The sequence below is a fragment of the Dasypus novemcinctus genome, chromosome 6, assembly GCF_030445035.2.
Source record: "Dasypus novemcinctus isolate mDasNov1 chromosome 6, mDasNov1.1.hap2, whole genome shotgun sequence".
In the NCBI taxonomy this organism is placed as follows: Eukaryota; Metazoa; Chordata; class Mammalia; order Cingulata; family Dasypodidae; genus Dasypus; species Dasypus novemcinctus.
Genome location: NC_080678.1, coordinates 41,268,323 through 41,296,181, shown reverse-complemented (window position 1 = coordinate 41,296,181; position 27,859 = coordinate 41,268,323). Strand labels below are relative to the sequence as shown.

The following is a 27,859-nucleotide window of genomic DNA, read 5'->3' as shown; positions in this document are numbered from 1 at the left end:
GGCCACCTGGAATTTATAGTAGAAAGGTATATTCTCCATGAATTCTGATAGGCTCCCTATAGAGCGACAGTCTTTGTAGAATACAAGTAAATTAGGCTTCTGAATGGTATGCTGAGGTTCCTAGCTCTTTAGTTTTTCTGAGACTGAAGTATCCTAAGGTGAAAGTCGTCTGACATTTTGGGTCAGTCTGGATTTTTATGGTTGGTATTGTGTTAGCATTCCTCATGTAGTTATAGGTCATGCAGCTACCACCAGTCTTCCCACATCTTTCCCTTTTCAACTCAAAGGTGTAATAGCACAACCCTTGTGTAGGTTTTTCCAAAGATTAGAACTGGCTGTACCCATCAAATGTGTGATGCAGGTAGCAAGACTGATACTGAGCCAGTGGCTGGCTGCCTGGCCTTCTCTTTCTGGCCCAGCAAACTGGATCCAGCAAGAAGCTGTGGGTAACCTCCCTACCTGAATCTAGTCATCAGTCAACACACATTCCCCCACTAGCTGCACATTCTTTCACAGACCATTAGCTGCACGTGTGTTTATAATGTTGGTACCATTTGGGAGATGTCTGTCGGATCCAACAGGAAATCAGTCCTTCCCTTGTTTACCTAAACTGCCTTGCCAAAATATAATACTCCTTCTGCCTAATGAAGGAGATGAGGGAGTTGAGAAACCAGAGAATAGAGAAAGCACTTTGGAGGTTATCCCAGAGCATGTCCCTCCTTACTTTATAAAGAGAGGGCTATCTCTTGTGCTTTGGAGGAAGACCATACTATTGCAAATCTGTCCCATCTGCTGTCAATCATTGTGGCTTTGCAAACTTGGTTATAAGTTTGTAATCCTTGGACTTTACCTTCTTGTTCCCACCTTTCATCCCTTAACTTTTCCAGAGGTTTCAGCACTGACTCTGGAGATGATAACTGGGAAACAGATAGTAGGTTAATTTCTGACTTGAGAAAGGTAGTGGGGCTGTTCTGAATAGTGTATATGTATGGTGTACCAACCCAGTGGGTGTGAATACTGTGAAACATACTTAATCACAGCTGGTCTTGTCTTTGTAGCAGCTCATATTGCACAACCTTTATTATCATTAGGATGTCAGATCTGAAGGATCATCTCTTTAATGTGTCTAAGTAGAAGAAAAGATTGAAAATCATTTCTAGGAAGACCATGGGAATTTATATTTCCTGAGCAAGAGCATATCACAGGCATATCAAGCAGAGATGGTGGCCTTTCCTAGGTTCAGTCCTTCATTAATTTAAATACCTCCCCACACACCGATGTTTCTATAGTCTCCAGTTCCCCATTCTCCTGGCCTGTCCTTCTGTTCCTACAGAGATGAGTGGCTTGATGTTCTTTCCATTGCAAAAATTTATTCAATGCAAAGTTCACTTCAGAAACCTGGTTGATACTGAAAATTTGGCCAATCCCGGGATGCATGGTGATCCTGAGAAAGAATGGATTACCTGCCAGGTATCCAGTTTGTATTATTTTCCTGGCAGGTGCCCCAGTAGGGGCCGGGGTGCATATTATCCTAGCAGTCTTTCTGCTTGGCCTTCTCTTGCTGCTCTGTAGGAAGGCCCTAACTCTGTGAAACCTGCCCTTTCTCAAGATCTCAGTAACCCATTGGTGTCAGCCCATTAGGAGATAAGGGGAAGCTTGAGGCCTAAGTGTCCAGGGATATTAGAAACATCCATGTGTGCTGTAGGATATAAGTTAGGACACTAAAGAACAGACTCTTAGCAGAGTATGAGAAGTGAATTCTAAGTGAAGACAGATAAAGCAAGGGACTGAATTTACCCATTTCTCAGCCAGTTGTGACTTGGCAGACCTGTATTGCTTTGAGCTCCTTGCAGAGAGCTAACCCCCACCTTCTGTGTATTTTGGTCCTTTGTCTTCTCCAAGACATTTGCAAAACACCCTTTAGATGGGGGGCTGGGCCATAGTCCATCTGTAAGGAACCAACAGATCCTGAAGAAGGAAACTTTGGGGCAATATCCAGGAAATATGTCTCCTAATTGAAGAGGAGCTCAGCTGAACAAAGCCTGGAAGCCATAGCTGACAGGCGAAAGGCCCTTAGGGGTCACACCCAGAGCCATCCTGAGGGAGCTGTACCATCCTGGTTTGGTCATCTTGCCTTCGAAAGGCTTCCTGAGCTGTTGTTGGTGCCCCTTGGCACTGGCCCCTTTTCTTCTGAATTAGGGCCCTGTAAAGAAGGGCTTGGCTCCAAAAAGCTGAGGTATCTGATGTGTGGGCAGCAGCTGGGAACGCAGTGATGGATTCAGATAAGGTTGTTCCTGAGACGTTCCTGCTCCAGGGAGAGCTCGGCATTGGCTCGGTATGAATCCCCTTTGGGCCAAAGGAAAACAGGGTAAGTAACCAAACCTGCCACAGTCTGATCTCTTTCCTGACAAGTTCAGAAATGCATAGATACATTCTACACACACCATCCTTTTTATCAGGTCAGGAATGGGCATGGCCATCAGTTATTTAATAGAAATAGACCCTGGACAGTTACGTGGTTTCAGGGAAATTGGGAAGGATAGGCTATTCATGAGAAGGGTTGTACTGGTTATTCTCCTTTGCCCCCTTTCCAGATTCTTCTCTGCCCTTCTTTGTTCCTTCTTTGCCTTTGGAAACTGAACCCTGGCTCCCTTGTCTTCTGGTGATCCAGTTAGTTCAGTGGGAAACAACAGAAAGAAAGAGAATAGAAGGAGAGAAAGAGGTTGGGGTTTTTGCTCCTCTGCTCTAGCCCGGCTGTTCTGGCAATGACTATCATCCAGGTTCTCCCCCTTCCAAGGCACTAACTCTCACTTAACTCCAGAATACCCCTTGATTCTTGAAGCCTAGAGTCGGCAACTGCTTTCTACTCTTGCTTGTCTCGGATACCCCTGCATATCCCTTGTTTCCCTAGTACTTCTCACACTTCTATAAATAGTCCTTTGGTTAAATAATTTCAGATTCTTACCTGAGTGTGCCTTCTGTTTTCTACCAAGACCCTGATGGATAAATGGGTCTCTAACCGTTGTTGAAAGGACCATGGAACCACCAAATTTTCATTTCCCTCATCATGGCCTTGTTTCCCTTGCAGCCTGATTCCAGCATTATGGAGGATCTGCTTTCTCCATGTGCCCAGCCTCAGATTCCTAATTCACCCCATATACCTATCTCATTTAATGGTAACAAAGTCTATGCAGTGATACAGATTAGAAACCATACATCTTCTCATTCTGTCTTCCATCTTTTGCCAAAGTTATTCCCACTCACCCCCGTGCTGGTCAGCCCAATGTTTAAAGGGAATGGTTAAGGTGTGAGGTTATCCAGAATATAAGAGTTCATGTCTGAAAACATAAATTTCATCTTTTTGCTCCCTTGACAAATTTTTCAATGGTTCCCAGAAACCCACCAGAAAAACTCCATTCTCTTAGCAAGAATATTCAAAGCCCTTCCTACAAAGAACTTTAATGAATTTAAAGTACTTATCCTCATGTTAAGAACACCCCTTAAGTTGAAACTTCCTGCTTTACTGCAAGTGGTGGAGCTGGGTTTAGAATCCAGTGAAGCCTCTGAAGCCAAATCCTGTGCTCTTTCTTCTACAACTTTTGCTCCTCCTTTGAAACTTCCTACATGAAACCTTCTCCAGACCCCAAGTAGTTGCTTTCTCTAGGTTTATTGGTACTTGGTAGTATTGCATACCCTGCTTGACACTGAGCTCCTCTATCTTATTCATACGTAACACCTGTTACACCTGGCATAATGTTCAACACAGCAGTAGGTCTTAATAAACATTTGTCAACTAAATGAGCAGCTGCCTAACCCTACCCCCATATGCCAGCAGGCATGTGAATGTACATACCCCACAGCAAACAGAGGCATTTTTAAACTTGGAGATGGAGGGATTTGTATCTGTCCTTACAGATAAGTAGAACAGCCACCTCCTTCACCCCCTTTTTCTTCCCTCTACTAGATCAATGCATTTTCCTTTGTCTGATGCTACCAACCCTGTAATTGTCCTGAGTCCTGTTCTCCATGGCCCCTTCTTGCAAGCAGTGGTCACAGCTGGAAATAGCAAGACAGATCAGGGGGTACTTCCACTTTTGCCTCTGAGGCAATCATCTTAGGACAGATACAACTGAGAAAGACCACAGGAAAGGGAGGGAATAAAAATAATGGACTGGAAAAGGGAACTCCTGACATGGCTTGAAGTGACAGCAAAGTTTTTAAGATGAGAGAGGTAAGTTTCTAATTCAAACAGCCTTATGGGCAAGGAGGGAGGGATGCAGAAGTAGTAGTTACTGGACAAGACTGATGATCTGACTAGGTCCAGAAATCTGCCTGTGAAGATGTCAAATGAAATTCATCACTGTTTTGTCCTTAGCCCTTTACACACACATATACAAGTCACACATGGCACATTTAGTCTTCCAGATCCCTGAGCCCATATGGGGCTGGTCTCGCACTGTCTTAGTTACCTGTGTGGCAGTTGTGAAGCCAGACCCGGTGCCCATCGTACTTGCATCGGCACCTCATCATGTTGTTGGAGAAGTCGGACTCTGCCACCTCATATTTGGGGTTCACAACCACCTGGAGTGAGAGAAGGGGACAAATGAAAGCGGGTAACTTGATTTCTGAGTGAGGTGACTGGAGTTATAGTCCTTTACATTTCATGTACTGTTTCACAGTGTGTTTATTAATCCTTAATACTTAAACCAGGAGGTAGACATTAGTGTCCCCATTTTATAGATGGGGACTGAGAAGTCACAGCTGAGAAGTTGTGACTTGCCCATTTGTTCACTGAATCAGGGCTCAAATCCAGGTCCTCTGGATCCTGATTAAGTGTTCTCTCTCCAATAACACAGCTCCTTAAAGCTTTAGACCTGTTGGAGACTATCTGTAAAACTCTTTTGACCTCAGGGAAGCTTTTGGAACATCTGGAAGAAATGAGGCTCATGAAAAGAATTCTCCACCCCTGCCCCAATCCCCTTACCTGGAAGATATAGTCCCCTGGGCCCACATCTGTGATATCCACCCATTGGCAATCAATGTCATGCCGGTAGGTGTCCCAGCAGCCTACGGTCACTCCTTGTTCCCCAAAGTTGGCACACGCATAGCGTCGCTGCAGTCCTGCAGGGAGAGAACAGATAGCTATTGAGCACCTACTCAGGACCAAACACTCTCCTAGGTCTGTTACATACTTCTGTTACTTAGTTCTTAAACCAACCTTAACCAGTTGGTTCACAGATAAGGGACCTGAGGTCCAATTAAATAACTTGCTTGAGATCACCCAGTTGCTGAAACATCAGAACCAGAATTCCTACTAAATACGAATCCAGCCAACCTTATCTGTTGATATAGATTTTTACTTTAGATGCTCTAGTAGAAATAAATTGACCTGGGAAATGGGGTTGGAAGATTTCAGCCTTCCTGTGCTAATTCACTTGTCCACCCATAAAGATTCAGTGTTTACCAGGCTTTTTTAAGGGGTGGGAACTATGGGTATGCAAATATAAATCAGACATTCTCTGCCTTCAAAGAAGTTAACAGAGATGAGACATGTCAGCAGCCATTATTCAAGATAGAAAGTTTTAAGCATGTTTAAAGTGGTACAAAGTATGTTGGGAATGCAATGGAAATAGAGAGGGACCTTCCACCTAAGATTTCAGAAGATAAGAAATCTTTTTGAATTGCCAAGAGTGTTGACTGTTTCCCAGCCAGGGTCTCTAGGTGCCTGGGGCTGTTGAATTGAGGAGAGGGGAATCTCACCCCCCTGGGGCTAAGGATTCCATTCATAGATAACACTGATAGGAAATCACATACCTGTGGGGCAGTTTGTGTCCTCTAGGCAGAAGCTGGCCTTGTGTCCCTCAGCCACCTTTGAGCCATTAAGAGTGAGTAGGTCATAGTGGGTGAAGACCTCAATGCTGTGATAGTGCCTGCAGAAGAGGCATTGTCAGCCTGGCAGCAACATGATAAGTTCCTTTCTGGACTGGCAGAGAAAATTTGAGGCACGCGTCCCCATCATTACCCAGAAAGGAAAGTTATAATAGCAGGGCAGTGCCCATCTCCCTCCCAAACCTAAGATTAGTGTGACCCACAGCCTACTTTGCTGGCACAGTTGCCTTCACCCCTTAGGATCAAAACCCAAGTTAGGAGAGGTAGAAGCTCTGCCCTGGGCAGGTAGATGTCTTGCTGCGAGGCCTGAACTGGAGGTAGAAAGAAGAGGTACTTGGTCCAGGGAGCAGCCTGGGTGCTGAGGTTGGGGGGAGGGGCTTATTCTGTTCCCTGTCTGGGACCAAATTGCTACCATTGTTTCCAATCCAGTTGTAATGACAACTCTGTCCATACTACAGGGAAAGGTGCTTATTATCTCAGGCAAGGCCAAATCCCAAGTCATTGTCCCTTCCTCTCAACTTTCCCCGCCTACTGCTGATGTCCTGAGGAAAACATTTTTTTCCATTCTGCCTTTGTTGCAGGCATTGTCTCTCCCTCTATCGGGGCTGGAGGCTCCTGGACAGGAGAGTATGCTTATTGTCTCCTTTTTAATGCCAGTTTGTTCATGCAGTTCTTTGGGGGCCTTGCTTTGCTGCCTTAGGAACCAACAAACTTTTTCTGCAGAGCCAGTATTCTGGATGGGATGTCTATTTTGGGCTTCCAGGTTCCTCGGAGTCCCCACTTTACCTGGCTTCTAAAGACAAGGCCTAAGGTGCAACAGAAAAATTTTCAAACACCATTCTAACAGACACTTCTGCTGGTGATGACTTCTCTGTTGTAAGTTGTCATGAGGGATGGACCCCATGAGGACCATCAACATAGGCAGGTCCAGGAAGTCGAGAGAAATGGAAATGGCAGGGTAATGCTACTGGGGTTCTCTTACTGCCTCCTGCAAGCAAGGCCAGAAAGGTGTTTGGGAAGGAAGACAGCTCAAGCCTATACCCCTCCCAGGAAAGTCTGCCTGAAGGCAGGGAAAGACCAGGCTGTTTCAGTCCCTGGAGGCTGCTTTTTTTCCCTAAACCTCTAAAGCCAAGGCTTGTGCAGGCACTGACCTGTGGCACTGGTGCCAAATCCAGCTGTGGCGTCCCGTCTTGGGACGAAAGTCAGCCCGGCCTAGGTTGTGGATCTGTGAGGAGAAGCGCAACAAGCGCCGATGCCCATAGGGCCAGTTCATGTGGTCAGCAGACTGGGAGAGGCAGTTTTCTTCATGGGCACAGTAGAGCTGGCTGAGCGGGCGGTCCTCCAAGTAAGCTGTCTCCTGCACTAGTTGGGCATTCATCACCAGGTCTGGAGCACCTGGGGTTGGCAGGGGCCATGGTGGCAAGGCAAAGAGAAGAAAGACAGCCTGTTTTGCCAACTGGCTTGGGGGACAGCATTACTTACCCCTAGACTAAGTTCTTTTAGAGGAGTCAGGAGGTGTGAGTTATAATAAGAAAAGGATCAATTTATCAACTTAAGAGGCAACCTTAGTGTCATGGTTAAGCTTGATAGCTTTGGAGCTAGGCTTCCTGGGTTCATGCCTTTGCTTAATTTCTTGACCACAAATTTACTAGCTCTGTGACTCTGAGCAAATTACATAACCTTTTTGTGGCTCACATTCCTCATCTGTGAAATGGAGATGATAGGATATTAATACAATAATACCTGTAACATGCTTAGATCATTGTCCAGTCCACAGTAAGTATGCAATTGGTGTAAGCTATTATTTCTTTTGTAAAATGCTTTGAATAAGCTCTGCTGATACCTAGCTTGGTTACCTTAACCAAATTACTCCTCCCTAGGCCTCAGCTCCAGCAATATGTGAGAGGACAGGAGGTATAGGGGGAAGAGTTCATCTCCAAGCCTGCTTCTGAGCTCTGGCATTCTAGTCCATTCTTCTGCAGTTCCTAGGCCTGTGCTTCCTCCAAAGTCCCTATGCTAACCTGATTGCTATAGTGGGTGTTCATACCAGGGCATTCTGTTTGCCTCTTCCAAATAATCATGGACATTTCTGGTGCTTCTCTGCATAAAAACAACATGCTGGCCGCCTGTGCTCCATGCCTCTCCCTTCCTTTTAAAGGGGCTGTGACCCTCCTCTGAAGTCCCACTTTCTCTACCATTGTTCTCTCATATGTATCACTACAGAAATGTGTAGATCCATAGCTGTTGACATGCACCATCAAAAGAAAAGCTGCCCATTCTTGATGCCAGTTCATGTAAAAACACGAGGTTAGAGTTGATTTTTCGCATAGGCATCATACGGGTGAGTTTGTGAGTGGATTAAGGGGAGCTGGGAGGTCAGTGGATATGCATTGAGAGTGGAAGTGGGGGTTAAGTTGGTTTGCCATGTGACGTCTGCATTATCGCTAAAAAAAGCTCTCAATTCCTGTGGTATATTTTGGAGAGAGCCAAGATATGCCCCTAACAAACCCTAGCGTTCCTGAGGGAAGGAAGAGCTTTCAGAGAGAGTGAAGGAAGGATAGAAATGAGAAAGTCACAGAGGAGAAATGGTGATGGCCACAGAGGCAGCAGGTCAGCTTCTCTGCTCAGCCATTGTGAAACATCAAGTGCACTCAGGAGGAGAGCAGCCACACCAGGCAGTAGAGTGGGGCAGATAACAGTTCCCAGGAGGGGGAGTTGAGGTGGGAGCAGTCCCTCGACTTGCTATGAGGCTTTGATACTGAGAAGGCCCACTCATACCCCATCACCGTGAGGAGATGGTGTAGTATGAGTCTAGTTTCCTTGCCAGAGTGTACTGGACACAGGGAAAGCCCTGAACTCATTGTCAAAGATTAAGGATGTTTTGGGATTCAAGTTTTGGCTAGGAAGGTTAAGTGGCCTCTCAGGTTGATGCCAACTTGCAGACTTGGACTGGATATAGTTACTTTGTCATAGACCTGGTTGGCAGGTGTCACATGCTGCTGCCCTGAGAATCTGGGTTTGTGGGGCTGAGTGATGCCTCAAAATGGTCTTGTCCCAAAGGCTTTGGGGTAAATCACGTAGCCCAAAAGCAGAACACTGTGGGGCCTTATTTCCCACATACCCTTCACAACTCTAGCTTTCAAACTTCATTTTTAACTATAACCCACAGAAATATTTTACTTTGTGACCCAGTACACTCATATAGTTCCAGGAAAAAAATACCCTTAGTAATGTAACACACTCATGTTTTTAATTCCATTTTTTAAAAACTGTTGGTCATGATAGGAAAATTGAAAAACACTGTTCTATATCCTTGTGCTTTCACATGTTCTCTGTTTTAATTCTCATAATAACTGTATGAGGTAGGCAGGACAGGACTTGTGTCCTGATGTGACAGGTACTTTGGTCACACACAGCTAGTAAATGGCAGGGCTGGTCCTCCAAGTGCAGCCCTCCTGCCACTGCCCCGCCCTGCTGGCCTTGGAGCTGGGATGAGCACTCAGGACCTTTCTTCCCTGAGGCAGGGAGGTGTGCAGGCATGCCAAACTGGGGCGGGGGTGGGGGTATGGGCAGGCCTGCCTGTCCCATGGGCCCTGTGGGCCCCTCGGGTTACTCACTGTCTGTGCAGGAGACTCCAGCTGCAAAGCGCCCTGAGCCGGGGGGGCAGTGCACCGGCCCATGCCTTTGACATTGCTGTAGGGCAAGCTCTGTGCCTGAGCAGCGTACCCCACTCATCACCACTTCTCCGGACCCTGGTGTCCCCTGCCAGTACCAGGTGTCCTATGAAAACAGGGTAGAGAGGTGCTTTTGGAATCATCCCCTCTATTTTCTAAGGCTTGGATCCTATCATACCATCCTCACTAGGCTATGTCCGCTTATAAGGCTTTAGTGATGGGAGACCCCATTCATTTTGGGTAAGTCCATTCCAGTTTTGGAAACTTCCAAGTACTAGAAATGTCTTCCATGTGCTGAGGCTGCCCATGGCTGCCACCACAGGCCCCTCCCCATCCATCTCCCACAAGGCAGCCCTCAGCTATTTGATGAGGATGGTCCTCTTCCCTTCCTCCCCACCCAGTTGTCACAGTCCCATTTTCCCCCCGCTGTTTCTCATACAGCCCCAGGTTGTTATTTGTGGTCAGGGCTGAACCAGTTCTCCAGGTGAGGTCTGCCCAGTCATTTCCTGGCAGGTCAGTGTGGGTGCAGTTGCAGAGGGTGAGCCATTGCATCCATGCTCAAGTCCACTTCATGCTGTTTCCTTGATATTTTTTTGGATCTGTCCATGTATTTCCATCTGTCTTCCACTAGCCTGGTCTAAGCCAGCTCATTCCTCACATGAGCTACTCAGTAACCTCCTGAGTGTGTTTCCCTGCATTCATGTGAGTCTCCACCCCAACTGTTTTCCAAACAAGGGAAGAAATCTTTTATAAATCTGAACTGCGCTTTGCATGGTCCAACTGCTGCCGCCTCCTCCTGCCTCATACCTCACACCACTCCCCCCATATACCAATGCCTGGACCCTTATTTTCTCAATTGAATCAAGCTTCCTCTGGCCACGGGGCCATTTCCTGGGCTCTATTCCTCCCCCACCTCATCTGGCTAGCTTCTAGTCATCCTTTCTGCATGCTCAACTGTGTCTGGCTGTGTGAACATTTTACCAAGGACTGCCTCCCTCACTAGTCTGTATGCTCCATCAGGCAAGGACTATTTCTTGTTCACCACAATGTCCCATAGTTTCACTCAGTATTAGACGTTGAGTGAATGAAGGGCCAGCAGTTTTTGCTGCGCCCAGGGCCACTAGATGCAAAATTTTGGTACTCAGAATCCAAGAGGCTGAGAGGTTGTAAGGAGGAAAATCAGGACCTACCTTGATGGCATGGTTGGCAAAACCCAGACCAAGCTGTCGGCAAGCCACCATGGCTTCGGTGAGTCCCCAGTGGTCACTGCACACGGTCCCCCAGCGCTGGACCCCGTTCACCTCCACCTGCACCTCCACCAAGCCCTCCTCAGCATGGCGCCCACCAGCCAAGCGTACCTGTAGTGATCAGAGTAGTGTGGGGAGCAGGGCAGCTTTAGGAGGGGAGAGCTCTGGAATCAAGTCTGAGGACCTGCCCAGGCCCACTCACTTTCTCAGGGCCTTTGTTTTTTTGTCCTTGCTATAGTAAGGACATTTTACTAGATGGTCTCTAATGCCTGTTACAGAAATCCAACTTAAAGCATCTGCACCAGGGGCTCCTGCTTTCATTCTTGCACCCCCTACCTGGCTGAAATCCCACCATTAATGACGACTCATGAGTTGTGAAGGGCTTTCCTATCTTTTGCCACATTCACAGTGATTTCGTGAGACAGTTAAGTCCTTTTTACAGAAGAGAAAACCAAGATCAGAGACATGGAGTGCCTTGCCCACAGTCCCTTGTTAGCAATGACCCTTGAACTTTGATCATCCCATGGCCTCTCCAGTGCCGCTCCCCAGCTCTGGCAGCCCTGTGGCCCTGCCCCCTCAGCACCTTCTTTCCCAACCCCGCAAGTGACCTGAGAGGCTGTGGCAGGACAGTGAAGCCACCTGAAGAGTCTCTGTGACCTTCTGACATCTCAAGGCCAGAGCCTGGCCCTGAGGGGATGCAAGACAGGTCAGGTGAGGCTCAAAGACAGAAGAGGGTTTTCCAAGCTGGCCCCAAGGGAAGGCCCACTAGGACCCAAGGCAGAAGCACTGGCCATCTCCCCATTGGCCCCATGTGGTGCCCTGTGGGGATCTCAGCAGACTGGAGCTCACCTGGTTCTGGAAGCCCATGTTAGGGATGTTGCACCTGACAGCAGCATCATTCTCATGTTGACAACCATTCTGGGACCCTTCCAGGGAGGGGCAGTCACCAAGAGTCGACTCATATCCCCTGCAGCGCACCTCACTGAGGTGGATGGGCCCCAGCCCTAAGCAGGGGGAGAGAAGCCGTGTGAGGCTGTGTCTCTGTAACCCCACATCTGTGGCTCCCCTCCACAGGATGGGAGAGCTTTCTGTCCTGGCCTCTGGCACTCAGGGCCACCAAGGGATGGGCCCCCTCACTCACCTTGGCCCAGCTGAGCCCCAAATAGAACCTCCCGGGCAGAGCCAAAGCCAAGCTGACGACACACGACACTGGCGGAGAGGAGGTTCCACCTGTGGTCGCAGATGGTACCCCACTGGCGGTTCATGAGCACTTCCACCCGGCCCTCGCCCACCTGAGCCCCAGAGCGGAGGCGCACCCTTGGCTCCTGTTGGGAGAAAACCAGCTTCAGTGATGGTGAGGTGGAGATGACAGCCTGGCAGGGGCTGAGCCTCCACAGCGGGAGCCCAGGGCCGGGCCCCTTCAGGCTGGGCTAAGCCCTCAGTGGGCAGTGGGCAGGCCAAGGGCCCGGAGTTCCAGCCCTGCTGCTGACTCCCTCACATAAGACACTTTTCTCAATCTCCATTTCTCCAATGACCAATAACCAATAACCAATAACAAATTCCAGCTCTAATCAAAGAGGCTTAGGAGGCAGGACCTCTGCCTTCTCAGGCACAACCCTGCCACCTCGTCCCTCCCTGGTCAAGTCCCTTCCTTGCTCAGCCTCAGGTTGAACTAGATCAACGCTTCCCAAAGAGGTGCAGGAACATGGTTAGCTACACTGATTCCCGGAGTGGGGAAGTTCTTTGTTTTAATTCCATTCTTTCCTCTTTCATCAAGGAAAGTCTCAGTTTGGTGTAATACGTCTTTACACCTTGCAGCACTCGCCCATCTCTTCTTTATAACAAATGGTTTAATATCTCTGGCCTCAGTGGAATGTAGCTATAATTTAATCACTGTTTTTCTGACTGCCTTCTAGTCATGGTGGGGATGCTAGTTTTCCTTTCATGTAGGCATTCCAAGGCCTCCCATAGCTCTCCTGATCTGTGGTCATCCCATCCTCTACCATTCTGCTCTTCTCCTCCCAGTCTGAAGCACCAGTGCCTCCTCTTTGAAGGGGCAGCTCTTCCCTCCCCTCCTGGCCTGGAGAGCCCCTGAACCAGTCCCCCCCTACTGGGGTGGGTCCTGCTGCCCAGGGCCTGTGCCCCCAGGCGAGGGAGCAGGCCCCGTGGGACTCACCTCTGCCCTCAATTCCTTGCGCCGGGGCTTTGCCTTTGGTGGGCGGAAGCGGGGCCCTGCCACACAGCTGACCACAGCGTGCATACCACCTGGACAGGCAGGCTGCAGCTTGCCCCGTCCCGGGGACACCTGCACCTGGCAGTTGGCCACGTGGGGCTCAGTCCCCAGGCAGCTGATCCGGTGGATCCAGAAGGAATTCTTCTTAGTCAGGCTCTTCAGCCTGGAAGACAAGGGAGACTGAGAGTGGGGGGAACCGGCTGAGAGGAGCTGCAGGCTGGAAAGGCCAAGGCAGAGGCGGGGAAGGGGAGGCCCTTCTTGTCACATCCCTTTGCATCTTCCCTCCAGGTTGCTGCTCCTCACCTAGACTTGGGATCCTTCATCTTCAAACTCCAGACTTTCCTGTGGTGAGAGAAAACAGGCGGGGGTGGTGGGGGTGCAGAAAGCCTCCTCCCACTTGCTCTCAAGTGGAGCTGTACCAAACTTCCAAGTGTGTGAACTTGCTCACCAGTCTAATTTCAATGCTGAGCTTCACAGTAGCCCTGACGGGATGGCCCCATCGCAGATAACAATGGTCCCCACTTTATAGAAAGAGAAAGCAAGGCCTGGCAAGGCCCCCTGGCTAGTCAGCAGCAGAGACCCAAAGGAGGGTCTCTTCTGCCTGGGCTGCCCCCAGGCCAGGAAGCTCCAAGCTTGCTCTCCCTGCAGTCCAGCTGAAAGGGAGCCCTTAGGGAGAGCCTCAGGAGAAGCTCTCCGGATAGATGGATGCTAAGGGCCTTGCTGGTTGGGGCTGCTCACCCAGAGACAGGCTATAATCACAGCTGCCCTTGTTGGGTAGTGGGTGAGTCAGCAAGGCCCAGATGTGCAATTCCCAGGCAGTGGGGAGTCAGGCCCACACACCAGCCACCCCAAGGATGAAGCCACATGCTGCCCACCCCACCTCTTTCTGCAGGACCAGGGTGACCAAAGTAGGAGCTGCAATGATAAGCAGCGGGGCAGTTCCAAGCCCTTAGGTGGAGCATGACCGAAACCGATCAGGGTGGATGAAGGCAGATGTCTTGGCGCGGTGGGAGACTTGCCCGACACAGAGCTAGTACGACTGTGACTTGTGTTCCTTGCTTACAGGGCTGATGCAATCTGCTTTTGTCAGTTTTGACAGAACATTTTTTGTCTCTCCCAAAACCCACCCCACCCCTTGCCTTGTTTACACGCAACCCAATCACAGTCCAGTTTGGATCAAAGTGAGGTAATTCACGGGGGAGGGGAGTGGCAAGGTGGGGTGGGTCCCTGCAGAATGGATAATTGAGGCCCACACGCCTTCCCAAGGTCCCATGATGAGTCTCCAGCAGAGCTGAGACCAGAACTCAGCTCATCTGTGCTTGGGGGCTGCACTACACGTATCTTCCAGACAGCTTAGTTTTTAAAATCAGGAACACCAAAAAAGTTTTTACATTCAATTGTTTTCATTTTGGGGGTATTCTGTGCCATAACCAATTCCTCTTAAATGATCGACATGTAAAGTGTTTACTTTTCAACTATTTCTAGATATTACCCAGCATCTTGAAAATCATCCTTTTTCTTCTGATTATTCTAAGGACACCATAGCGCAGGAAATCCAGTGATATTCCTCAGGTGGGCCTGTTTCCCTCTCCACCCCAAAGCCCAAGGAACCTCCTGCCAGGCACTCCCCAGTCCCCAGGCCACCCACCACTCCTCAGGGAGCTCTGCGCGCCCCGCCCACCCAGCAGCCCCGCCCCACAGTCCCAGGGCCCTCCTACCTGTAGTAGGGGCTGCTGACGGGCGCCTGGCTGGGGAAGCCCAGCATCCCGCACACCACCCTGCTGTTGTTCATGGTCCAGCCCTGCTCGCACACCTGCCGCCAGTGCCCGTCGTACCTCACCTCCACGGCACCCTCGGTCACCGGGCTGCGCCGCCTGGCACTGGCCAGGATGGGCTTGAGCCGCACTTCCTCCAGCCGCCGGTCCTGCAGGGTGCACAGTCACCCCTGGGCCCCCGGCCCCTCGTCCTGCTTGCCGAGCCCACTGGCCTGGCAAGGGTAGACTTCAGCCTGCCACCCCCTCAGCGGACAGGCCCGGACACTGAGCCCACAGAGGGGCGGGTGCTTGTGGAAGGCCACACAGTGAGTACGAGGCAGAACATGCCCTCAGCTCTGCCAAACATGTCATGCTTGGGGAGAACAAGTAGCATCTGTGCCTTCTGGGACCAGGATGGTGCCCTTGGCGGTTTGGGAGCTTCCCACTCATCACAGAAGGGACTTCGGCATGCTGCTTCCCTGGGGACAGCCAGAGATGGGCATGGCGCTGCTGTTCAAGGCCCCTAGGTCCTTTGGCCCCCAAAACCCCACCCTAGCTAATGGGTGTCTCAGACTAGTGTGGTGCCCCCATCAGGGCCTGCCACGACCAGTGGACCAGAGCCAGCTGTCCTCAGCCTGGGGCTGACAGCAGTGGAGGGTAGGAGCCAGAGGCTGCCCTGCCCGCTTCTGTTGTTTGCTTGGCCTGTTTTTAGCTGTTTGTGCTGAGAAGAGGTAGCAATTGTGGCCAGCCAGGCCTTGCGGGTGAAGCAGCCCCCTGCTCTCTCCCCCATGGGAAGCACTCAGATTCCCAGCAGACCCAGCCTCTGCTTCTCTGGCCTGCCCTGCATCTGGCTGGGGCCCTCTATCCGGGCACCTGCCTTTTGTCTGAAACCAGGGCTTCAGGCCACGAACAGGAGGCAGGGCCCCAGGGGCACTTCCTAGCCCAGGCGCTGCCCCCTACCTCTCCCTCCTCCTCCAGGCCTATCATCTAGGAGGCTTTCTGTCTCCTAATCCAGCCCTCCGCCTTAGCCTAAGCCAGGGCCCGCACTGTCTCCTCACCTGGGGCCCAAGGGCATTGGACACCCTGTCAGAAAGAAAGCCACGCTGGCGCTGGGGTTGGCAGACCACCCCGACGTCTTCCGAGTGGCTGCAGTCACTGACGCCCCAGCCGTTAGACCTGCACTGGTCCAGGGAGCTCTCTGTCCCTGCACAGCGCACATTGTCCAGCCAGATGGGTCCTGCAGGGGAGCGGCAGGGGTTGCTCAGGGAGGGGCACAGAGAGGCAGGTCTCAGTTTCTGCCTCCCTGATATCAACCTTCCCCTTCCCAACCCTGGGTAGAAGAGGGGCTGCTTCTCCCAGGATTTGATATTCACAACCCTGCCTACGGCCTCCTCTTGGCATCCAGTCCTGTAGAATGTTTTAGGAAAATGCCCTATGCCCCCATAATAACTACCTGTTGGCCCATTCATTCGTTCATTCCATATCATTTGCTAAGCACCCACTGTGGGCCCATCGTTATGTTTAGGGAAACTTGGGTTTAGTGGTGGTGATGGTGACCCATTACAAGAGAGAATGGAAGGTCAGGGAAGGAAGGAGAATGGAAGGGGTCACTTGCAGATGGGGTACTCAGGAAATGCCCATGGAGGAGGTCAATTGAGCTGGGTATTAGAGGGTGGGTGGGCACTGGGTATGTCCTGTTAGAGCCTCAGTGAGCGTAGCCCCTGCAATAAGCCTGCTACCATCTCCTAGTCATGCCCCTGGGCCACACCAGTCACTTACCCTCCCCTTGCCCAAACTTGGCACTGTGGGCCCAGGTCAAGGCGGCCTCAAAGCCCAGCTGGCGGCAGGCCACTGTGGCCTCCTGGAGGGCAAAGTCGTCATCACACACGGTACCCCACTGGCCCTGGTGCAGCACCTCCAGGCGGCCCTCCTCCGGCCTGCTCTCCGGGCCCACCAGTCGCAGCTTCATGGTGCCCAGTGACTGCGGTCTGCCAGGAGGGGCCTGGCCCAGCAGCAGCAGGAGCAGAGAGAGGGTGGCTGGAGGGGACCACATCGTGGAGACTTCCAGGGCAGCTGTGGTCAAGGCACCTGGGGAATGAAAAAATATGACAATGAGCACCCACTGCCCACATTTACCCCTGACCTCAGGCCTCTTCAGCAATTCATTGGCTGCCGGCAGGTACAAAGGATAGCTGGGCCCCTCCGACTGTGTGTGTGTGTGTGTGTGTGTGTGTGTGTGTATTGACTCAATCTGGACTCTGGTTCAGATCTATCATTTATTGACTATATAACTTTGAAGAAGTTACTTAATCTTATTTAGTCTCATCTTCATCTGTAAAATGGAGTAATAATTCCTGTCTCACAGGGTTGTTGTGAATATTAAAACACTATAGGCAAAGTGCTTAGCATAAACCTAGCACGTGGTAAGTTCTAATAAATAATTGCTATTCTCTTTACAGTCTTGTAGAGTCAATGGCCTCCCATTTGAGTCATGGAGAGGGAGAAGGAGCCAGGAGTGCCCCCAGGTCAAGAATATCTACTCCAGGGGCATTGCTCTCCCCATCTACCTTTTGATGCACCCAGCACCCTGTTCAAATTTGTAAAATGCCACCTTCACCATAGATAGCACATGGTATGGTGGAGTGGAAAGGGTTATTTTCTGGGGAGTCAAGGACTCTACTACTCATTTGCTGCATGGCTTAGGCACATCTTTCAAACTCTCTAGGCCTCAATTCCTTAACTCTAAAGTGAGAAGTTTGAACCAAATATACCTAATATCTTCTACAGCTCAGATATTCTATGATAGCCTCAAGTCATAGATCTAGATCCATCTAGGGTGCATGATTCATGCATTAATTCAACAAACATGTTTGGAATACTTGCTCCATGCCAATTATGCCAGGTCTTGGGGGCACAGAAGTGAAGATATAAAACACTCTTCTTATGAAGCTCAGAGCAGAGGAATCAGAGAAGACATTCAAAGAAGGGTCACTTAACCTGGGCCTTGTGGGATGAGTAACTTCCAGGAGGGAAGAGGGGAATTCCAAGTAGAGAGAACAGGATGGGCAAAGGAGGAAAGAGGGGAAGAGATGAGTTTGTACAACAGCAGGAACTGCCCTTCTCTCACTCTCGCGCTACAGTGTTGGGGACTTAGAGCAAGGGAATGAAGCAGAATGATAATCTGGGGTCAAGTTGCCAAGGGCTTTGTGCCCCAAGCAAAGGGTTTGTCCCTCATCCAGTAGAAAATGAGGGACCATGGGCATATTTTAGGCAGAGAGCATATATCAGAAAAGAGGGCCCCTGTCTCCAGGGAGCTGCAGTCAGCTGCGCTTTGAGTCCTTAGAGGGAATGAGGTCAGGAGCTTGTCCCCTCCTCCTCATACATTAGCAGCCTTGGTCCTGGGGCCAGAGAGAAGGACGAGGGACATAGAGGAGAGAGAGTTATAGGTAGTTAGAGCTGTCAGAGACCTCTGGGGCCACCATTGCTGAAGTTCCTCCACTGGCAGCCTTTCTCAAGCCAGCTTCTGCTGCTGAGAGCCCTAGTAGAGAGCTGGAACAGTGGATGGAGAAGGCTGGGTGCCTGGCTCCCGGTGCACTGCTGGAGATTCCAGAGAGCCCCTACTGATGAGACCACCCTCTTCCATGGCCATTGCTACTCTGGGATAGGGACCCTCTTGTGGGCCAGTTGTCACTCCCATCACAATGAACTGCTGTCTGGTTAACAGTTGCTTCTTACTCCTTCCAGCTCCAGCCCCACTCCCTGTCAACCACTCACCTCCCTGTCTTCACCTACACCCAGTCCATCTTGACAGGCCCAGAGCTGGCAGGAATGGGCTCCTAGATAGGCTTGGGGAATGAAGCCACATGGGAGTCAGGATTCTGTGTTGCCATCCCCAGTGCCCAGTATAGTGCCAGATATGTGGGTGGCACTCAATAAATATTTGTGGTCAAAGAATGGGAAGTAGCATACATGGTGCCCGGGAGTACATATGGGGGAGGCAGACCACCTGGGTTCAAAACCCACCTCTGCCAGTTTCTGGGTGATCTTGGGCAAGTGATTTCATTTCTCGGTGCCTCAGTTTCCCTCTCTGTAAAATGGAGATAATAACCGCACCTACCTCATAGGATTTTTGAGAAAATTAAGTGAATTAATACATATTAAACCCTTAGAAAAACATGTTCTCAATGACAGTTAACTGTTATCAGTAGCTACTGTAATACTTACTAGAGAATCACTAATCTACAAAGAAGGAAATGAAAGCCATGTCCTATCTCAATAAGAAGTCCCCAGTACCTTTTTTTGCATCATTCCCCAGTTTGCCTCTTTTCCTTCCAGGATACCACTGAGCCCAGATTCTCCACCCCTCCTCTCATGGAAGCTCCTCCCCATTTTTGCTGCCTCCAGGCTCTTCCCACTCTAACCCCTCCTGCACTTCCTTTCCAGATTTAAACACTGTTTTCTTCATTGCACTCCCCACTCAGGAGCCTGCCAGGGCTCCTGGCTGGCCATCACCACAAGCAGAGCTTCAGATGTCCCCGTTCCCTCCACACACTCCCCTAAGGACAGCCAAACTGAAGTCACTGTGGAGAGGACACTTCCCCCGATGACGATGACGAGAGAAGACTGGAAGGTTGGGTTAGAGCCCTCTGGCTGTTAGCACCCGGTGGTCACACTGGGTCTGGCCCAAGAGATGACCCTCCCAGGAGACAGAATGCTCTTAACTCTGCCACCAAATTGTTGTGTGGCTGTACTCTGGGGCTCTCCACTGAGTCTCAGCACCTGTGAATTGGGGGGGGGCGGGTGCGGCTTAAGGAGCTCCCCATCTATGACATGCTCTGGGATGGGCTAGGAAGGTCTGCTGTTTGGCTTATGACTGAGGTCCCTACAGCACTGAGGAAGTCTTATGAGAAAGTCTTATGAGAGGCTGTGGACAGCTCTGGGCCAGCTGCCTGCTCCACTGCAAGGGGCCTCCCTGGGGCAGGGGTGGGCCTCAGCTGCTCGACTCTGGGAGGCAGCTCCCTTCCATGAAAGCTTACCCAGTAGGGGATGGGGTGGCTACAGGATCAAAAAGTCAAACACTGAGCAAATCCCTCTTACCAGCTCTCTGACCCACTATAGGTCACCTATACATTTTGTTTACACAAAACTTATTTTTTCACCTTTCCCCAAACATATCCTTCATTTCCTAGCCTCTGAGCCTTTGCTCTCACTGTTCCTTCTACTTGGAGTGCCCTTTCCCTACTCCTATACATCTTTCAACACCCAGCTCAAATGCTACCTCCTGCAGGAAGCCCACCCTGCCTCCTTTCCTAGCACTTCCTTAGAGAAGGAAGCAGCTGCAAAAGTGACATTCTTTTCACAAATGAAGGATAAGGGGACAAAGTAAGGGAAGGAAGGTGGAGAAGGTGGGGAAGGATGGGGGAGGGGTAAGGCTAATAATAGGAGGTTAATAAGAAGCAGCAGCTATTTTAAAACATTTATTGAATACTTATCTCCCTTCTACAGGCAAGAAGATGAGGCCCAGAGAAGTTAAGTAGCTTCTCCAGCCAGGATTCAAACCCAGGCATCTAGATCCAGAGGCCAGGCTCTCGACCACAAGAGAGATGGATGTTGGAAGAAGTGGGGAAGTGGTTGCTGGGGGAGGCAGCAGCGAGATGAATGAAATTCCACTCTGGCTGGCTGATTTATGAGCCAGGTGGTGGCATGAGGGCACTGGGCGGGTGCCAGCACTGAACACAACTAAGTGATAGATAAAGGACCCTGTCAGCTTGTGGCAGAGGTACTTCTGCTTGGGGAGAGCTGGAAGAGGGCAAATGCCTGAAGCTATTCAGAGGAGAGCACTGCCTTGGGGTCACTCCACTGCCTGCTCTCAGCTCAGGGCTGCCGTGGGCCCTCGCCAGGACCACTGATTTTGTAGACCTGAAGCGGCCGCCAGCAGTTGAGCTCTGGGCTCCACTTGTCCAGGCCTAGTTGAAATGAGGGGGCTGAAGCCCTCTGCCCACCCTCCATCTCCACCCCACCCCTCCCACCAGAGCCTAATCAGCCCTGGGCTGGTTAGTTGGAGAGCCAGCTCCTCCCTGCCTCTTAGCCCCCCAGTCACAGGGGTGACCTGTGAACCCACCTTGCCCCTCCCCCTTCACCCTCCCTGGACGAGAAGGCAGAGAAAGGGTTACAGGCAGCGGGTTCACAAAGACAAGCAGGCACACAGCCGGGTCAGGTCGGAGTGCACCATCCCAGGCCGGCCCGGGCCAAGCGCCCCAGCTCGCTGTCACTTTTCCAACTGGAAGGTCGGTGAGCCACTAGGAGGCTAGGCTGACTGAGCAGTCCGGCGGTGAGTTAGAGGCGCCCCTCCTCCCGCCTTCAGAAACCCTCCAGAAGCCTGCAGACCCACAGAGAGAAGGATGGACAGACAGACAGTGCAGCAAGAGACCGACCGGGTGCAGGGCCGGGTGGGGGCTCACCAGCAGGCTCACGGACGGTCCGGGGGCTGGGGCTGGGGCGCCACCGCCGAGAGGGCTAACGGGCCTCCTGCGGCGCCCTCGGGTCCTTTTATGCGGCTGCCGCCCACGCCGCCCCCCCCCCCCCCCCCGACCTGCCGCGGAGGAGGCCCCGCAGGCCCCGCCCCCGGGGCGGCCCTGAAATAACCTGGCACCCCTCGCGGCCCTTTCCGCCTTGCGCCCTCGTCGGGACCCGGGCCAGGGAAGCGGGGGCTGCCAGCAAGAGCCGTCCAGAGGCGCGCCCACCGGAGCGGCCCGCGGGTGCCCGCGAGCCCCCTTGGGGAGGAGTCCCGGGGTCCGGGAAGCTGCAGGGCGTGGGTGGGAGGACAGCTGTTTTCCGTACTTTCAAGCCGAGGAAAACAGGCCGGCGCTGCAGCAGGAGGGCCTGCGGAGGACCCGAGCTCCTCCTGAGAGCACGGGCTCGGGCTGCGTTTCCACTCCCGGCTGCCTGGAGTGCCGGCGTAGCCTCCTGAGCGCCTCGGAGACTCAGTTTCCTCCCCTGCAAAATGCGGTGCTAATGCCCACGCCTCAAGGTTGTCCTGGGGATCGAGTCAGTGAGTCAGGGTGCCAGAGCTCGCGGGGGAGCCTCAGCCGCAGCACTGCCTTGGTCCCTGGGGACAGTGACGTCTCCCCTCTCCGTGGCTCCTTTCAAACGCTCGGCGTGGAGTAACGGGCAGGCCTCTCCGCTGCCCTGGCCTGCTACTGGGCGTGGGTGGGAGGCCTCTGTTCTACCCACTGTGCAGTGGGGAAAGCTGAGCCCCTAGGGACACAGCTGGCGCTCCTAGGTACTGAATAGTCAACGGGAAGCTTAAATCCTCCGCTGCCACCCACGCAAACTTGAATGAAGCAGTCCTGGCCATTGAAGCGCTCGTGGGGGAGGGAGGGGGCAGTGTGTGTGTGGGAGGGGGGAGGTGCTGTGGAAAAAGTCAATGTAGAATTGGCTGAGAGGGGAGTTCTGTCAGCTGAGTTGAGCACCCAGGCACCTAAATCCCAGTCTCATCCCCCATATTCTCTCCCTGGTGGCTCCCAGGGTCCCAGTGCCCCCATCCGTAAAATGGGCAGGAAGTCCCAGGCTCCCAGTTTCCTCCTGAGGCCCAGAGCAGTACACACACCCGTCCCCCACCTTGCCAAGTGTCCCTCCTTCCAAAGGCCCATTCATTCAGCAAACCTTGACTGATTTTCCCCTACATGCTAGACACGGTGCTGGAGTGCTAGACTGACCCTGCAGGGGGGTGACTGGGAGGGGGCTGTCCCAGTCTGGTGGGGGAGGCAGCATGTAAACCAGCTGCCCAAGGCAATGTGTAATAAGGGCTAGGGGGGGCGAATGGACCTTTGGGGCCCCTGGGTGACAGCCAGGTCACACTGCTGCCAAGGCCTGCCATCCACCCCTGGCCACCCATGTCTGCAGTGTCCCCCCACTGCCCCTGCCCCGCCCCAGCTAGGCCCAAAACATTCCCTGCGATGAATCAACAGGAAAGAATGCTCCCAGCCTCGGGTCAGTGGCAGCAGCAGTCCAGCTCCTCCCCGAGGAACAATGAGGCAGCTGTGGGCCAGGGTGCCAGGTATGCTGCGGCCCCTTCCCCACACCCAGCCACCTCTTATGCCTGGCCAGGAACAACACAGAGGGCTCCGGATCGTGGGCTCCGCCTGCTGCCAATCACCTGTGGCCTGGCTGCCCAGAACTAAAAATACCAGGATGGGGGTGGGGGCACAGGGAATGAATGAACACTGTCCAGAAATCCTGCAAGACCCTGGGGCAAGGCTGAGGCTAGGGAGCGGGGGGATGGGCGGGATCCAAGGGGTTCACAGCGAGCCCTACTCCTTGAGAAGTCTCTCCTAGGCCCATCCCCCTGGCTCAGTAGAGGTGGAATTTTCTCCGTTAGCCTTTCTGAGTCACCAGTTCCTCATTCATAAATGCTCTCACTATGGGGTCAAATGAGACAATTCAGTTCTCTCGGAAAAGGTGGATTGCGACCACCCGTCACCTCCTTCATGCCTGATAGGGCTCATGCAACCTCAGCCCAGCACCCGTGACCCTCTACCACACTCTTTGTACTTAAGACTGTGTCCATCTGGATGCTGGGGGCCCCTTGAACTTGCCATATGTCTCTAAGCCCAGATGCTCTCACAGTGCTAAGTGCTTGTAGAATGACTAAATGGGCCTGCTGCACACTAGTTCCTTTGCTGGTGCTGTGGAAGACATGGACCAGCTAGATAAGACCCCAGATTCCTGTGCTCCAGGAATCTGCAGGGAGTAAGGGGGAGGGACCCACACCCAGCCAACAGACCAAGGCATCATCTTCATCATAACACTAACAAGGATGGAGTGGTTGCACATTGTGTCATCTCATTTAATTCCCTCAAAAACCCTGCTAAAAAGTACTTTCATCATCCCCTTTTACAGACAATGAAGCTGAGGCACAGAGGGGCTAAGGGACTTGGCCAAAGTCACATAGCTTGTGAGTGTTACTATGTAGCGCATGTGTTGTATTAGCTGCAGCGCATAGCTATTAGTAAACTAGAGGGAAGCACAGGGATGTGAGGGTACAGAGGATGAGGAACCAAGACTTGAAGACTTCATGGAAGAAGTTCCTTGAAGGATGGTTGCATTTCACTAGGTGGAGAGGTGGGGAAGTGCGGGGTCGTGACTAATGCTTCTAAATGCTTTGGAAGCTGGAGCCCTATACAGTCGTCCTCTCATCTCTCGCCCAGTCCTCTTGGGGTTAGGAGCTGAGAGGTTGACCAGCAGGTAGCACAAACCACTGCCTCGCTCTCCCATGGGCTGTTCCTTAACTCTTTTCCCCCACCCAAACAGGGCCTGTCCTTTGCTCCTGCAGGAAAATGGGGCCTCCTAGGGTGTTGTCAGCAGCACCTGGGGTGAACCTGGTAGGGTACCTGGTGCCCATGACCACCAGGAAACCTCTTTTTCCTCAGCAGCCTTCAAGACTCAGTAGGGGAGAAATTGGACACCTGGGATCCTTGGGATTTGAGTTCTAATGTAGACTGTCTAAACTTGTCGGGCAAGTCATTTCACCAAGGCAAGTACTGCCTTCTGTATCTATTGCCATCTGCTCTGCCTTTGCATCCCTGCTACCCACTATAGGCAGTGCCTCGTGCCTGCACTGTGCCAACAGATCCAGAACTGCTCTCTTCTTCCCTGCATCTAAGCTGTCCTGGACTTCAGTAGATCCTGCACAGATCGATCTTCCTAAACTATTGTCATGCCCTACCCCAAGAGTCCTCAATGGCTCACTGGTGCCCATAGGATACAAGGAATCCACCGTTGCGCATCCCCCTCTGCTCAGAGCTCCTTTCCTTGCCTGACTTGACTGTCCATATTTTCCCTGTCCTTCAGGCCTAACTCAGATTCCAGCTCCTCCCTGACTTCTCCTTGGAAAGCTTGCATGAATGCTCTACAAGTCCAGAGGTGCTGGAAGAGTCACAGAGCTGAACCAGATGTAATTTCTGCCCTTGAGGAGTCCACCCCTTTTGTTCTGAGGTGGGGATGGAAGCTGAGGAGATTGTGAGAGTCTTGGGGGTTGGGGAAGTGAGGAGCTAGCGAGACTGGAAAGGCTAGCCGAGATGTTCCCCGGGAGAAACGAGAGAAGAGCTGGCTGTCATCAGGAGAGGGGCTTTGGGGGAAGATAGACATTTTAGGAAGTTTTTATTCTGTGATATGCAGTGTCAGCGTTTCCCCTGTTCTGTGAAAGCTTCAGAAAAAATTTCCATTAGTCAATAAAGTTTGGAGTTGGACAGGGCTACCCCAATATTTGCAGGGGCCAAGGCAAGAATCAAAGGAGGTCTCATGGAATTCTATCTAGGTTCTTGACTATGATGCAGAAATGAATTTCAAGAGCACGTCGGGTGAGTTAGGCCAGTAATTTATTCAGGTAGGGAGGGACAAGATATGGGAGAAAAGAACAGATCATGGGTCCCAGGTAAAGAGAAAGGGGTTGAAAAGTGATCAAGAGGGCTGATTTACAGACTACAATTCCCCATTATAGATGATAAATGTCCAGGTTTTACTTGCATGGCCACATGGCAGAGGAAAAATGGTGAGAGCAGGGCACAGAAGGCAGGAACGGGTTCAACAGCGAGAGTGAATTCAGGCCTTGTGCCTGCTTTTTGAATTATTATTCCACCCCTTTGCTAATAACAGGAGAGGAGTCTCAGCTGTTCGATGTTTTGATTGATTACCCCACCCATCAATCCCTATGAGGGCCCAATGATACAGTCCTTGGGGAATTCTCCTGGCTTCCAGAGGAAGTCTTGTACTGAATGGCAGAATGGTGGGGAGGGTCTTCCAGCAGCATCTTGGGTTATTGATGTCCACGTGGACTTCTTGCCAGGTTCCAGATCCATCTACCGATTCCCTATCTTACTAGCCGGCTTCAATACCACAAACCTAAAAGTTTAAAAGTTAGGAATCAAATGATCTCATTGTTGAATAAAACATGGTCTGTCCTTCTACCTTGATAATGTACCTTTGGAAAGACCTAGAAGGCCACGTTTGAATTCAGAACTTTCCACAGCTTGGAGTTCTGAGCTGGAACATGTCATTATAGGGAGAATCTACGCCTGCCCCATTGTGTCCCACCCCCTTTTCCCTCCCACCCAGTGCTTCCTCCCACACAGCAGGGCATCTTCTGCTCAGACCTGTGACACACCTAGCTCTGTCCACACCTTCCACAGACAGCTGCCCCAAGGCCGCCAGAGGTCCAGCCTGCACATGGGAGAAAGGGCTGGAAGCAGGCTCGGGCCCCTTGGATGGTTTGGAGGTAGAAGTGGAGGTCCAGTGAGCATGTCCCTTGACTTTGCAAACTCCTTGCCCTGTGGGGAGGGGAAGGTGGGGCAAGGCCACAGTGGCCCCTCTGAGGGTGAGGACCTGAACAGGGACCGTTCCCCAGGCCTAAGGACAGCATTCACGCTGCACTGTGTGTAGGTGTGTGCGCTTTTGGGGGCCGGGGGCTCAGGGGAATGAGGGAATGTGAGCTGGAGGTGGGAGTGTGGCTTTGAGGAGGGCCCTGGGGGCAGTGAGGGCTGCTGAGTCACTCAGTTTCGTTAGGGTCCCACCCAATGCTTGGGGGCCTAAAGAAGGCAGAGGATACTTCCAGTTAGGGCTGGGGGGAGAGGAGAGAGTGGAAACAGGGACATTTGATCTGGGCCCAAATGGAAGATGTTGGCAGATAGAGAGGGTGGAAGAGGGAGCAGCTGGGGGAAGGAGGGAAGCCCGGGGCCCAGCTGCTGAGCAGGGGCCCTGAGCCAGGCTATACTCACGGAGCTGCAGGTGAGGTCCAGCCCACCTTGGCCAGGGGGAGGAGCCGCTGCAGCTTTCCAGGAGGGGGGCTGGGGATCAGAGAGTGGGCTGTGGGAAGCCTAATGCTTCCTGGTGCTGTCTGGAGACTCTCTGGGGGTGGGGGGCAGAGCCTGGGAAGGAGGATTCGGTGGGGTGGAGGGAACAAGGAGCCGCTTAATATGCCGTGAGCTGCTGCAGGGTAGAGAGTGGGACTCACAGCCTGATCTCCTGCCTCTGCCTCTGCCTCGGGGATTCTCAGCACAAATGCCCCGAGTTCCCACAGACATTTGGGCTTTCAATTTTATTTGATACCAATAGCTTAATGCCTTTTCCCCTGCTCCTTGAGAGGTTTCATGCTCTCAGTAACGTCTCCTCCCGTGAGGAGAGTGGTGGCTACTGTCATCACCATCCTCCTCCTCCATCACTCCCCCCCCTTCCCCCTAGTCCCTTTCCCAGCCCCCATTCCAGGTCCTGCTTCCTTCCCTTTCATTTCCTGCCCCCTACCTCCTCCTATCCATGCACTCTCTTGAACCCCCCAACTTCTCTCCAGCTCCCCTAAGAATATTTTCCTCCCTCCCATTTTCCCTCTGCCCTCCCTAATTCCACCTGCAAATCCCAAACTTCCTCGTCTCAGTAACTAAACACAGGCGCAATGCCTGGATGTGCTTCTTTTTGGGTAAAAGCATAAGTTCAGGGGGGACATTGGCAGAATGAAGACTCAGTGCCGCAGCGCAAAGCCTCCAAGTCGGCACTGACCTTCTCACCTGCCAGTAATTGAACCTCTTTTTCCTCGAGCAACACCAGACAAATTAAATTAAAACACATTTCTTATCCCATGCTGTTTTCCTGGGGTTTTAAAAGTGCCTAGTATAGCTATTGCATTGCTTTTCCCAGGTTTCCATGGCAAGTGAGGGTCACAGGACTTGGCGGGCTAGCCTAGGAACCTTGCAGCCTGCACAATGTCTCTCCTAGCCCAGGCTCTTACCTCTTCATGGCCACTTTGAGAGGATCATTGACTATTTGGGAAGAGAGATAAACCGAACACTTAAGGTGCAGGACCCACTCCCTGCCCTGGATCAGTCTTTTGTGAATTATCTCTGAATGATTAGAGGAAGTCAGTTAAGGAATAGAGCTATTAAGTAAAAAGAGGTACATTTGACCTTAACAGATCTTGACTTCATTTTTGTATTCTCTTGCATTTGAGTTTGTTGGTTTAGAGCCTTACAGATTCCTTGTGAGGATTTGGTTTTATCTCCCCAGCTAGAATAT

General features: G+C 51.7%; 1 protein-coding gene across 1 annotated transcript; it reads right to left on the bottom strand.

Moving 5' to 3' along the window:
- Positions 1-1,046: 1,046 nt before the first annotated feature.
- LOXL4 (lysyl oxidase like 4) lies at positions 1,047-21,350 on the bottom strand. The gene is made up of 15 exons (XM_004457027.5): positions 21,259-21,350; positions 16,577-16,885; positions 15,856-16,034; positions 14,762-14,967; positions 13,347-13,385; positions 12,987-13,206; positions 11,952-12,135; positions 11,660-11,814; positions 10,754-10,921; positions 9,507-9,669; positions 7,041-7,284; positions 5,815-5,930; positions 4,985-5,121; positions 4,470-4,581; positions 1,047-2,346 (listed from the first exon to the last, which is right to left on the bottom strand). Exons 2-15 carry the CDS (start codon positions 16,848-16,850, stop codon positions 2,279-2,281), a joined length of 2,265 nt encoding a protein of 754 aa, XP_004457084.1. The 5' UTR covers positions 16,851-16,885; positions 21,259-21,350; the 3' UTR covers positions 1,047-2,278.
- Between the last annotated feature and the right edge of the window lie 6,509 nt (positions 21,351-27,859).